This window comes from Lissotriton vulgaris, chromosome 4_1 (genome assembly GCF_964263255.1).
Source record: "Lissotriton vulgaris chromosome 4_1, aLisVul1.2, whole genome shotgun sequence".
Taxonomy (NCBI): Eukaryota; Metazoa; Chordata; class Amphibia; order Caudata; family Salamandridae; genus Lissotriton; species Lissotriton vulgaris.
In genome coordinates, this window is record NC_141691.1 from 345,530,330 (window position 1) to 345,545,055 (window position 14,726).

At 42.0% G+C, this 14,726-nt stretch overlaps 1 protein-coding gene across 1 annotated transcript in view; it reads left to right on the top strand.

Annotated features, from left to right (window-relative positions):
- LOC147718729 (protein FAM162B-like) overlaps positions 1-14,726 on the top strand; it is a 96,521-nt gene that overhangs the window by 68,788 nt on the left and 13,007 nt on the right. Inside the window, exon 3 of the mRNA XM_086966768.1 lies at positions 5,723-5,831. Within this exon, the coding sequence (XP_086822894.1) occupies positions 5,723-5,831 (109 nt within the window). The remainder of the gene's footprint in view (positions 1-5,722; positions 5,832-14,726) is intronic.

Genomic DNA, 14,726 nt, shown 5'->3' on the forward strand with positions numbered 1-14,726 from the left:
ATTCGCCATAAGTGTGCTGGGGATGCTCAGACGTGGGTCCCGGGCACTCCACACCACTGGAGTCAAGCTAGCCGGGCTGATGAGAGGTGTTACCTCGAAACCGGTCCGGTCCTCGGATGCTTGATTCCGTTCTGGGAAGGACATGGCTTTTGTAGTTCGGACTGGACTGTTCCCATGGGGCACAGGGTCAGAGCTGATTTGCATATCGCCATTGTCTAACCCAGGGTGGTGTGGAGTGCAAAAAAACGATGGATTTGGGCCCTGATCTTTGGACTGGGTTGAATGTGTGACATTGATCCACATTCGGTCCATCACTTGTTTTGTTTGCAAATTCGCCATAAGTGCGCTGGGGATGCTCAGACGTGGGTCCCGGGCACTCCACACCACTGGAGTCAAGCTAGCCGGGCTGATGAGAGGTGTTACCTCGAAACCGGTCCGGTCCTCGGATGCTTGATTCCGTTCTGGGAAGGACATGGCTTTTGTAGTTCGGACTGGACTGTTCCCATGGGGCACAGGGTCAGAGCTGATTTGCATATCGCCATTGTCTAACCCAGGGTGGTGTGGAGTGCAAAAAAACGATGGATTTGGGCCCAGATCTTTGGACTGGGTTGAATGTGTGACATTGATCCACATTCGGTCCATCACTTGTTTTGTTTGGAAATTCGCCATAAGTGCGCTGGGGATGCTCAGACGTGGGTCCCGGGCACTCCACACCACTGGAGTCAAGCTAGCCGGGCTGATGAGAGGTGTTACCTCGAAACCGGTCCGGTCCTCGGATGCTTGATTCCGTTCTGGGAAGGACATGGCTTTTGTAGTTCGGACTGGACTGTTCCCATGGGGCACAGGGTCAGAGCTGATTTGCATATCGCCATTGTCTAACCCAGGGTGGTGTGGAGTGCAAAAAAACGATGGATTTGGGCCCAGATCTTTGGACTGGGTTGAATGTGTGACATTGATCCACATTCGGTCCATCACTTGTTTTGTTTGCAAATTCGCCATAAGTGCGCTGGGGATGCTCAGACGTGGGTCCCGGGCACTCCACACCACTGGAGTCAAGCTAGCCGGGCTGATGAGAGGTGTTACCTCGAAACCGGTCCGGTCCTCGGATGCTTGATTCCGTTCTGGGAAGGACATGGCTTTTGTAGTTCGGACTGGACTGTTCCCATGGGGCACAGGGTCAGATCTGATTTGCATATCGCCATTGTCTAACCCAGGGTGGTGTGGAGTGCAAAAAAACGATGGATTTGGGCCCAGATCTTTGGACTGGGTTGAATGTGTGACATTGATCCACATTCGGTCCATCACTTGTTTTGTTTGCAAATTCGCCATAAGTGCGCTGGGGATGCTCAGACGTGGGTCCCGGGCACTCCACACCACTGGAGTCAAGCTAGCCGGGCTGATGAGAGGTGTTACCTCGAAACCGGTCCGGTCCTCGGATGCTTGATTCCGTTCTGGGAAGGACATGGCTTTTGTAGTTCGGACTGGACTGTTCCCATGGGGCACAGGGTCAGAGAAAATTTGCATATCGCCATTGTCTAACCCAGGGTGGTGTGGAGGGCAAAAAAACGATGGATTTGGGCCCAGATCTTTGGACTGGGTTGAATGTGTGACATTGATCCACATTCGGTCCATCACTTGTTTTGTTTGCAAATTCGCCATAAGTGCGCTGGGGATGCTCAGACGTGGGTCCCGGGCACTCCACACCACTGGAGTCAAGCTAGCCGGGCTGATGAGAGGTGTTACCTCGAAACCGGTCCGGTCCTCGGATGCTTGATTCCTTTCTGGGAAGGACATGGCTTTTGTAGTTCGGACTGGACTGTTCCCATGGGGCACAGGGTCAGAGCTGATTTGCATATCGCCATTGTCTAACCCAGGGTGGTGTGGAGTGCAAAAAAACGATGGATTTGGGCCCAGATCTTTGGACTGGGTTGAATGTGTGACATTGATCCACATTCGGTCCATCACTTGTTTTGTTTGCAAATTCGCCATAAGTGCGCTGGGGATGCTCAGACGTGGGTCCCGGGCACTCCACACCACTGGAGTCAAGCTAGCCGGGCTGATGAGAGGTGTTACCTCGAAACCGGTCCGGTCCTCGGATGCTTGATTCCGTTCTGGGAAGGACATGGCTTTTGTAGTTCGGACTGGACTGTTCCCATGGGGCACAGGGTCAGAGCTGATTTGCATATCGCCATTGTCTAACCCAGGGTGGTGTGGAGTGCAAAAAAACGATGGATTTGGGCCCAGATCTTTGGACTGGGTTGAATGTGTAACATTGATCCACATTCGGTCCATCACTTGTTTTGTTTGCAAATTCGCCATAAGTGCGCTGGGGATGCTCAGACGTGGGTCCCGGGCACTCCACACCACTGGAGTCAAGCTAGCCGGGCTGATGAGAGGTGTTACCTCGAAACCTGTCCGGTCCTCGGATGCTTGATTCCGTTCTGGGAAGGACATGGCTTTTGTAGTTCGGACTGGACTGTTCCCATGGGGCACAGGGTCAGAGCTGATTTGCATATCGCCATTGTCTAACCCAGGGTGGTGTGGAGTGCAAAAAAACGATGGATTTGGGCCCAGATCTTTGGACTGGGTTGAATGTGTGACATTGATCCACATTCGGTCCATCACTTGTTTTGTTTGCAAATTTGCCATAAGTGCCCTGGGGATGCTCAGACGTGGGTCCCGGGCACTCCACACCACTGGAGTCAAGCTAGCCAGGCTGATGAGAGGTGTTACCTCGAAACCGGTCCGGTCCTCGGATGCCTGATTCCGTTCTGGGAAGGACATGGCTTTTGTAGTTCGGACTGGACTGTTCCCATGGGGCACAGGGTCAGAGCTGATTTGCATATCGCCATTGTCTAACCCAGGGTGGTGTGGAGTGCAAAAAAACGATGGATTTGGGCCCAGATCTTTGGACTGGGTTGAATGTGTGACATTGATCCACATTCGGTCCATCACTTGTTTTGTTTGCAAATTCGCCATAAGTGCGCTGGGGATGCTCAGACGTGGGTCCCGGGCACTCCACACCACTGGAGTCAAGCTAGCCGGGCTGATGAGAGGTGTTACCTCGAAACCGGTCCGGTCCTCGGATGCTTGATTCCGTTCTGGGAAGGACATGGCTTTTGTATTTCAGACTGGACTGTTCCCATGGGGCACAGGGTCAGAGCTGATTTGCATATCGCCATTGTCTAACCCAGGGTGGTGTGGAGTGCAAAAAAACGATGGATTTGGGCCCAGATCTTTGGACTGGGTTGAATGTGTGACATTGATCCACATTCGGTCCATCACTTGTTTTGTTTGCAAATTCGCCATAAGTGCGCTGGGGATGCTCAGACGTGGGTCCCGGGCACTCCACACCACTGGAGTCAAGCTAGCCGGGCTGATGAGAGGTGTTACCTCGAAACCGGTCTGGTCCTCGGATGCTTGATTCCGTTCTGGGAAGGACATGGCTTTTGTAGTTCGGACTGGACTGTTCCCATGGGGCACAGGGTCAGAGCTGATTTGCATATCGCCATTGTCTAACCCAGGGTGGTGTGGAGTGCAAAAAAACGATGGATTTGGGCCCAGATCTTTGGACTGGGTTGAATGTGTGACATTGATCCACATTCGGTCCATCACTTGTTTTGTTTGCAAATTCGCCATAAGTGCGCTGGGGATGCTCAGACGTGGGTCCCGGGCACTCCACACTACTGGAGTCAAGCTAGCCGGGCTGATGAGAGGTGTTACCTCGAAACCGGTCCGGTCCTCGGATGCATGATTCCGTTCTGGGAAGGACATGGCTTTTGTAGTTCGGACTGGACTGTTCCCATGGGGCACAGGGTCAGAGCTGATTTGCATATCGCCATTGTCTAACCCAGGGTGGTGTGGAGTGCAAAAAAACGATGGATTTGGGCCCAGATCTTTGGACTGGGTTGAATGTGTGACATTGATCCACATTCGGTCCATCACTTATTTTGTTTGCAAATTCGCCATAAGTGCGCTGGGGATGCTCAGACGTGGGTCCCGGGCACTCCACACCACTGGAGTCAAGCTAGCCGGGCTGATGAGAGGTGTTACCTCGAAACCGGTCCGGTCCTCGGATGCTTGATTCCGTTCTGGGAAGGACATGGCTTTTGTAGTTCGGACTGGACTGTTCCCATGGGGCACAGGGTCAGAGCTGATTTGCATATCGCCATTGTCTAACCCAGGGTGGTGTGGAGTGCAAAAAAACGATGGATTTGGGCCCAGATCTTTGGACTGGGTTGAATGTGTGACATTGATCCACATTCGGTCCATCACTTGTTTTGTTTGCTATAAGAGCAAAAACACATATGTGATGCTTGCTCTAGAGAAGATGCAGCTTGACAGTGGTGAGCAATCAGGGTAGGACTTTGGGAGAGCCCTAGCTGTACAGCTCAGACGCTGTGATGAGGAGCTGTGGGCTGAAGCAGACACCAGCAGTGATTTTCCTAGAATCAAGAAATTTTTACAGGGAAAGATTAATTTGTAGTAAATATTGGAACAAAGGGAAATATTTCAGATCTGCTCCACAAGGACAGATGTTAACCATATCTGCGACTGATTCTTTCTAAATCCTTTGACTCCTCTCTGCCATTCAGAGTCACACTTTTATCAGAAATCCCCTGTTCCCCAAAATCCAAATTACAGGTTTGTTCTTCAAGGCCTTCTGTTTCTGTGTGGATATTTCTCAAATGTTTCCAGTTAACCTCTTCACTTCCCCTTGCTCCCTGATATATGTGGAATTGATTTAGACCATCTGAATATTTCTGTAACTATCTTACCCTTGCTTCAAACTGTTTGTTACACATTGGCTGTCCAATTACATTTGGAAAGTGAATAAAGCAATATGTATTACTTGTGAAGATCCACATGACTCAGTGAGCAAAAGATTTTCCATTGACCATGCCTGGATGTTTACGGGAGAAATTTAGTCGAGACATTTGTAACTCTAGAACCTGATACCCTAAGGATATTAGAATATCACTGCTAAGATTAGAGATTTAGCATTGCAGAAAAATATGTACTACAGTAACGAGGTTTGTTATGATACTCTTTGAATTATCTGTGTTTGATGTGAAATGAAATGAAAAAAAGATTTGTAGAGCGCTACAGTTGCCCTGAGGCGTCCAGGCGCTTTGTGTTTTAATACGGGATGTTTGTTACAGTTGCCTATATAATATGATCAGTGCTTTTTAAGTAGTGGTTTTCATGTTCCAGGTGATTACTAGGACAAATATGTTCCATTTAAAATGCTTTATTAACAAAAGTGATCACAGAATAAATAAGGGGACTCGAGCAGATGACCTCACAAACACAGATGGAAATTTGAAATGATCAGTTGTAAATTGTTTCTGCTCCCTAGAATTGCAGGGTATGAGTTATGGAGATTCTACTGATTAAATAACAATAGCAACTGAAACTGATGAAAATAAATAATCATCAGATGCTACAAATAATTTCTGACTTTAATTTTCTCCATAGCACTCTGATGTCTGTCCAGCAAGTCATATGCAACCTTTTACAATAAGCTAAAACAGTTTATCAATGGTTACCTATAATTTCAGCAAGAATCTGAGAAAAGAAGGTTGACTATAAAGGAATGACAGGAATATTAATGGAGCAACAATAGCCTAAACTGAAATACATCTATGAGATTAGAAACAATTGTCTGTTGTAGGCTTTACATTTGTGATTGAATATGTTTTGTTTTGTTTTTGTTTTGCAGATACGAGTTAATGAACGCTGCCCAGAGTAAGATGCGGGTAATGACATGCTACGTGATGATAGTATTGACTATTCTAGGCTGTGTTGTTATGGTGATTTCTGGCAAAGATGTAAGTAGATTAGTGGGTACTCAAAGAAACACAAGCAGCTAAAAATGTTTCAACTTGGATCTTATATCTATCCTACATTTAAAACAGTTATCAGATTTTGGCAAACTCAAGCTTTCTGGCATGTCCATACAACAAAACAACACGGGCCTCATTATAAGAACTTTTCCACCAGCCACAGTAAAAGTTAAGAGGACAACAGCAAAGACATTTATGAGTATGTGAAATAGTACAATTGTAGTACTACTGTACACACTTGTAAATACCTGTGTCAGCTGCCCCTATATTCTTTATACTAACCTCAACTTACACTTTTGATTTGATTGACTTCCTTATAAATGTGTGTTTTTGGCACCTATAACCATTTTCTATACTTATCTGTGTCTCAAGCTATGGGGCAAGTTCACAAAGGCATTTATGAGTATGAAAAGTAGTATTACTATAGAAGTACCACTTTACATGCTCATAAACACCTTGGCGAAATTTTCCTTTGTGTTTTCACTAGGTAAAATTCCTAGGTGAAGAGGCACTATATGTAAAATCCATCCTTCTTCAGACAAGTGGTAAAATGGACTGAGGGCTCATTTTTGCCATCTGCCTGGCTATTTCAGCATGAAAGTCTAGTAGGCTGCTGAAAAGAAAAAGCACTGCCAAATTCTGGTATGCAATATAGTGTGTCCCTCCAGTGATTTGGGCCCTTAGTAACTCCTTAGAAATCCCTCTTGTACCATAGTCTTTTCGCTTAGTGTAAGACCACAAAATATCAGTGGGGTTTTAAGACAGAGTTTCTATACTGGAAATGAACATTGCAATAACAAAAGGTATCGAACTGCTAGTGGCCAGGGCGGGGCTGGGGAACCAAAAGCAGCCCTGGTAAAAATGCTCAAACCAGCCCTACTCTTTTCATTTCCTCATACAATCTCTCTCTTTCCATCATCCATCATCCATGCCCTCCTCCCTCTCTGTCTCTCTCTATATGATTGCTTTCTCTCTACTTCCTCCTCTCTTTCATTCTCTCTATCTTAAAGTCTCTACTTGACTGCTGCAGTTCTCGTCAAGGACCGGGAGAAAGTGAAGCAGCACCAGGAGCTGCCCGGACTCTCAATACTGGACTCTGTGGGCCGCAACCCACAAGGGAAATGCTCAGGAAAATAGAATACCTGTCTGGCCCTGCCAATGGCTCAATAAAGCAGACCTCATTTACATGGGCCACATTCGAAGGAAAAGAAGATCTTTACAGTTGGCGATATGCTCACCTAATGGAATTTTACTTGTAGTGACATACAGACCAAGTATCTCGCCCCTTTTCTATAATGAGGGCATATTTATTTTAGGTCTGCAGGCTAAGGTGTTAAATGCATTTATATTGTGCCTACATTGCTTACAGATTTGTGACACACTGAACTCTACTTAAAATCGAGGCTATAGAACTAGATGTGCTTAATGAAGCTTTGCATTTTCATGGCTCACGAAAACCTCAAGCTTTAATCAAACCCGAAAATTCAGTTTCAGTATTTTCAGCAAAACCCAATGTTATGCTACTGAAAACAAGTCATGCCATGCTTGTCAAAAAGCATTTATAGAAGTGTTGCAGCAGTCCCTCTACAAAGAACTCCTAGAGCGGGAAACTCAAAGCTTAAACTTTTAACAAATACCTTCTTATCTACATGTATCTACAGTGTATGCTCTCCTTATTTTTTTATGTAGCAAAATTAAAAATTGCATCCTTTTTGCAGAGTATGATTTTTCAAGAATTTTATTAAGGAATATCTTCATTTTGGTAAAGTTCGTAAAAAATGGATTATAGCCAATCTAACAGTCTGTAATAACTTCAAATAAGAAAGAAGTACTGCATCACAGACAGAAGGAAAACCAAGCTACTGTCCCACAAAATCAGTAACCTTACACCACATGCACTCCAATAAATCAGTGCAGTATTGCATATAATTTAGAAGGAACATAAGGCCTGATTTCGAGTGTGGCGGTCGTAAGACCGCTGCACTCATGCTGGCGGTGGTTCATCTGCTGCATTACGACTTTAAAAGTCATTACAGCAGAGGATCACCGGCTGCGCAGGGAGCAGTCATTCCATGGTGGTGGCAGAAGTGCGCCACAATTTCAGCTGCTCACCGGGACTGAGCATATTACGAGTTCTGCCGGCCATTTCATGGAGGGAGCCCTGCCATGAAAAGACTGGTGGTGGAGTAACAAAGGGGGCCCTACATCACCCCCATACCCCGTCGCCATGGGAATGCACTTGACTTTTGTTTTTTAACAACACATTTTATTGATTTTTTAGCGTATCAGATGGGTGTAACCCAACAGGGAAAGTACAAAGGAATTGCATAAGATAGACTACCTAGGTACAACGTAAAAATACGGAAGAGTTTGTGGAACAACAGACCAAGGAAACAAGAAAGCCCATATTTGGAATGTTTTAGTCACTGGTGGGCAGTCCGTTTGGTGTTCCCGCTGCAGTACCTATAAACTAGGCACCACAATGGGAACGTTAAAGGAAGTTCCAACATGGCATGTACTCTGAAGTTTATGCTGTGCTGGAACTGGGGGTGCATGTACACAGGGGGGGGCACATGTTGTGCCCTCCTGTCTGCTTCCACATGGAACGTCATGATTTTTTCTGGGTTATGGTCACAGAGGATCCATTTTGTGACAAGGATTCGGTTCCTGCCTGAGATAACTCCTTCCTCCAAAAAAGAAATTTTCCAAATACTAAAGAGTGATTGAATGCTTCGAGCACTGACGCAATTGAATCCTCAGCCCAACCAAGTGTAATTTTCACACAGGTGAAGCCTTTCAATGTGACAATTGTCACTTCGATTCAACCGTTATGGGGCACAATTGATACATCCGGACCAGAACGGTTTTATTGCCTTCCTAAAAGATATTTGGGGGTATTTCTTTATGAAAGAGTTTCCGATTTATATCAACTACATTTTCTGCCTCTCTTGCGGAAAATCCAGGCCTTGTTTGCACGCTGGAACTCTTTGCCGCTATCCATTTTAGGTTGGGTCGCCTTGATTAAAATGTCTGTCCTCCCTCTGTTTAATTTCTTGTTTTCAACCATTCCTTGTTGTCTGTCAAGCACTTTTTTCTCACAAGTTGAGTCTATGTTTACTTCTTTTCTTTGGGCAAAAAAAACACAGAGTATCGCACTCAGCACTTTGTATGAAGAACAGGACCATGGAGACTTGGCCCTCCCAAACCTCAGGGATTATTATTATGCTTATTTTGCTCAGTATCTGTCTAGATTCAAATCTCAATCTCAGTCACACTTGTTTATTAATTGCTTTATGGATTTAATGTGTAAGGAAAGCCAAATTCATTCACCACTGTTTATATTTCGATCCCCGAAGCGGGTTCGCTATAAGTGCCTTCATTGGTTTTTCAAAAAACGTCAGGCACTTTATCAAAAATATTCTATCCCGGTAATCAATTCAACCACTTTACTAACTGATATCTTACTATTAGCAGGGATCACACAAACCTCAGGTCCTACTTTAAAATGGGCATCGGTAGGATTTTGTAAGGTTCTAGATTTCCTGAGGAACGGAAAACGGTTGACCATGTTCGAAATAACACAGTTGCTAGCCAATGATTTTATTCTTTTATGATCATATAATATCCTTCTTAAATTCCTCACTGAGTTAGATATTTCTCAGATCAGCAAACAACATCAGCTAATTAAAGAACTTATAGAAGATCCTTTCACGCAGAAACCAAGGGCATGGAAAAAGCGCCTAGCTTTAGCTAGGGCCCCAGATATTGGGCAAAAGGCAATTAAAAAATGGAAGGATAGTGAAGATTTAGAAATTTCAGCTAATCTGTAGTCATTTATCAATAATCTCAATTTTAACATGCTTAGAGGTGCGAACGGGCGTAGGATACTATTTTTCAGCAAATGGCAACTGTATCGTACGCCTGCATCTTTATCAAAAATGTATTCCAATCATTCACCACATTTTTGTTGCGTTAATTTTCCCTTTGCTAACAGGTCACATATAATGTACAATGTCCAATGATCCAGAAGTTTTGGAAGGATATCTTCTGTTATTTAGAAGTTGAGTGTGGCACCCAAATAGCAGTTAGTGATTTGTTAGTCGTAATTGGCTACGATCCTGACTTTTGGCTTTATATATTGCAATGGCTGTAGCCAGATCACTTATTTTGCAAAGGTGGTGCACTACTGTCATCCCTTCCATTCTGGAATGGTCTAACAAAATGAAAGCAGTCTGGAAAAGTGAACATTCTTATGCATTACGTGTGTGGGGGTCTTAGAAAATTTGTGAAAATATGGGCTTCTTACTTTGACTGAGATTGTGAGGAAGGATTATTCAATTTATTTTTGTAGTTAACGCATTTTTCTCTCTTGTTCTTTTTTCCCATTTGTTTCTGACTTTATATTGCTTTTTGTAATATTTTGGAGATTGCGGAATTTTTTTGTTTTGTCTTAAGGTATTTTCTTTCGTTCATTGTATTGGCTGTAATGGATTTGTTGTATTGGTTTTTTCGTTTGGACTTTAATAAAAACACATTTTTTAAAAGTGACAATTCTTGGAGAGTATTCATCTAAATCAAACAAGCCCCACACGCAGGTCGAAATGTGTCAGTGTATACTAGGTGGCCAGGACATCATCTTTGAAAATTAAGAAAGTAGCACATTCATGAAGGCAAATAGGGGAATGACGCCTCTGTGGCCCAGTAAGCATTCGGGCAACTCTTTGAACCCCCACCTAACCCCTTCCCCAGAGGGCCAGATCATGTCCCCTACCAAAGAATCTGATAACCTTGAATGGTTAAAAACAGAGGACAATTTCTTATGAAATCCTGATCACATGTGTTTTATTTTTGTAAAGTTGGATTATGTTATTTGTGTGTGCATTATGTTTAAAATGTTCAAAAATTTAATTAATCGTTTATATGTTTGTCATATCTGTGTTTTGCACAATACCTCTCTATGTGCAGATGCCAGTTGTGAAGTAAAAGTATTCAAATCAGAGGAACATCAGCCTATTTTCCATATATGTTTTGAGTTTTACTAATCCATGTGAAATGATGGCGCAATTATCCAGATGAACAAGGAATGGGTTGCAATCCAATGGGCAAAGAAGAGCTTAAACGAATTTTTTTTTTAAAAGAATAAAACATGAAGTCTTAAGTGACTATTACGGATATGACTACTAGGCGCATCATGATAATTAAGGTATACACTCAAAATATCGAGTTTTTAATATCGATTTGCATTAATATCGATTAAAAAATATAGAATGGATACGATATCGACTGGACAGAAAATAAACTACAAAAATATCGAATAGGATAGCATTAATATCGAATCAAAAATATAGAATGGACATAATATCGAATGGACAGAATATAGACAACAAAAATATTGAATGGACAGAATATAGACAACAAAAATATAGAATGGAGAGAATATACAAAAATATCGAATTTGAGGTAAGTAAGTTAAAATCAATTTTTAAAGTGTTTTTTGTTAGTATATGTTTGAAAACTACATATTTATTTTATTATTTATATTAATTATTTTTTTATGGTAATTAATTGTTGCGTAATATAATTCTGTAGCGGGTTGTGAGTTTATAGGGGAATAGGGTGGGAAGTAATTTAATTATAATTAAATAAATATGTTAATTTGTTTATTGGTATTTAATTATTAATTGTTAATTAATTGAAATATAATTGGTAATTAATTTTAATTAATTGATTAATTGATAATGATGTTAGTTTTAGTAATTTATTTTCTGTAGCGGGTTGTGGGTTTATAGGGGAATAGGGTGGGAAGTAATTTAATTATAATTAATTAAATAGGTTAATTTATTTATTGGTAATAATTTTGAATTAATTGTTAATTAATTATTAAATGGTAATTAATTAAAATATAATTGCAATTCTTTTTAATTAATTGATTAATTGATAAATATGTTAATTTTAGTAATTTATTTTCTGTAGCGGGTTGTGGGTTTATAGGGGAATAGGGTCGGAAGTAATTTCATTATCCGCATCGCTGCGGCGGCTTTTCCCGCTGTGTGCGGCGTTTTTCAAAAACCCGCGTTACATGACGAGCTCAGCTCATCATCAGCATACGAGCGCCGTAGCTGATGACGAGCTCAGCTCATCATCAGCAGCGAAAAGGTTAAAATGAATTAAATATGTTAATTTATTTATTGGTATTTATTTTGAGTTAATTGTTAATTAATTTTTAATTAATTAAAATATAATTGGTAATTAATTTTAATTAATTGATTATTTGTCAAATATGTTACTTTTAGTAATTTATTTTCTGTAGCGGGTTGTGGGTTTATAGGGGAAAAGGGTGGGAAGTTATTTAATTGTAAGTAATACAATTTTTAAATCCTTTTTTTAATCTAATTTTTAATTTCTTTTTTATTGTTAATTAACTAATTGTTAAGTGGTAAATAATTTGTATTAGTAGGTAATTATTTTTAATAATTAATTTTTATTTTTATTTTTAATTGATTAATTAATATATTATATAACAGTGTTAATTATTTTAATTAATTTGTAATTGGTATTAATATTTATTTTATTTTTATTTATATATGAAGTATTTACTTTCCCTACTGTTGCACTCACTGGAGTGGGAATAGTAGTTTTTACCCTCCTGCTATCCAACTCTTTCCCTACTGTTGCACTCACTGGTGTGGGAATAGTAATTTTTACCCCTACGCTATCCAACACTTTCCCTACTGTTGCACTCTTTGGTGTTGGAATAGTAATTTTTACCCCTACGCTATCCTGTGCTCTCCCTACTGTTGCACTCTCTGGAGTGGGAATAGTCATTTTTATCTCTACGCCATCCAACGCTTTCCCTACTGTTGCACTCTCTGGAGTGGGAATAGTAAATGTTATGTCTACGCTATCCAACGCTTTCCCTACTGTTGCACTCTCTGGATTGGGAATTGTAATTTTTACCCCTACGCTATCAAACGCTTTCCCTACTGTTGCACTCTCTGGAGTTGGAATAGTAATTTTTACACTCCCGCTATCCAACGCTTTCCCTACTGTTGCACTCATTGGAGTGGGAATAGTAATTTTTACTCCTACGCTATCCAACGCTTTCCCTACTGTTGCACTCACTGGAGTGGGAATAGTAATTTTTACCCTCCTGCTATCCAACGCTTTCCCTACTGTTGCACTCTCTGGAGTGGAAATAGTAATTTTTACCTTCCCGGTATCCAATGCTTTCCCTACTGTTGCACTCACTGGAGTGGGAATAGTAAATGTTGTGCCTACGCTATCCAACGCTTTCACTACTGTTGCACTCTCTGTCGCGAGAATAGTAATTTTTACCCTTACGCTGTCCAACGCTTTCCCTACTGTTGCACTCTCTGGAGTGGAAATAGTAATTTTTACCCTCCCGCTATCCAACGCTTTCCCTACTGCTGCACTCACTGGAGTGGGAATAGCAATTTTTACTCCTACGCTATCCAACGCTTTATCTACTGTCGCACTTTCTGGAGTGGGAATAGTAATTTTTACCCTCCCGCTATCCAACACTTTCCCTACTGTTGCACTCACTGGACTGGGAATAGTAATTTTTACCCCTACGCTACCCAACGCTTTCCTTACTGTTGCACTCTCTGGAGTGGGAATAGTAATTTTTACCTTCCCGGTATCCAATGCTTTCCCTACTGTTGCACTCACTAGAGTGGGAATAGTACATTTTATGCCAACTCTATCCAACGTTTTCCCTACTGTTGCACTCCCTGGAGTTGGAATAGTAATTTTTACCCTCCCGCTATCCAACGCTTTTCTTACTGTTGCACTCACTGGAGTGGGAATAGTAATTTTTACCCCTACGCTACCCAGTGCTTTCCTTACTGCTGCACTCTCTGGAGTGGGAATAGTAATTTTTTCCCCTACGCTATCCAACGCTTTCCCTACTGTTGCACTCTCTGGAGTGGGAATAGTAATTTTTACCTCTACGCTATCCAACGCTTTCCCTACTGTTGCGCTCTTTGGAGTGGGAATAGTACATTTTATGCCTACTCTATCCATGTTTTCCCTACTGTTGCACTCACTGGAGTTGGAATAGTAATTTTTACCCCTACGCTATCCTACGCTTTCCCTACTGTTGCACTGTCTGGAGTGGGAATAGTAATTTTTACCGTCCCGCTACCCAACGGTTTCCCTACTGTTGCACTCACTGAAGTGGGAATAGTACATGTTACCCCTACGCTATCTAACGCTTTCCCTACTGTTGCACTCACTGGAGTGGGAATAGTAATTTTTACCCCTACGCTATCCAACGCTTTCCCTACTGTTGCACTCTCTGGAGTGGGAATAGTAATGTTTACCCTCCCGCTATACAACGCTTTCCCTACTTTTGCTCTCACTGGAGTGGGAATAGTAATTTTTACTGCTACGCTATGCAATTATTTTTCTACTGTTGCACTCACTGGAGTGGAAATAGTAAATTTAACCCTCTCGCTATCCTATGGTAAATATATTGGATATTTTTTATTAATACTATGTTTATGTATATGTATATATATATATATATATATATATAAATATATATATTTCACACACAAAAGGTTACCCTTGAGGAAGAGCCGCCAAGTAGGTTATTGTTGCACTTGTTTTATTGAGATACTGCAATGTGTTCGAGCAAAGAAACGTGCTTTAAAATCCATAGCGCCTTCTGCCAGACGCGTTTCGAGTGTCCTCTTAATCATTGGCATACAGTCGCAGCAATGAATCCAGGCTAGCATGTTGTTCAATATAATGCTTGGACCGCCCTTGTCGGCGTGGCCACAACTGTGGCCTACTGGGTCCTGTAGTAGCATAGAACTGTATTTCTCGAGTGAGATTTGCCCAAAGTCTTGCGTTAAA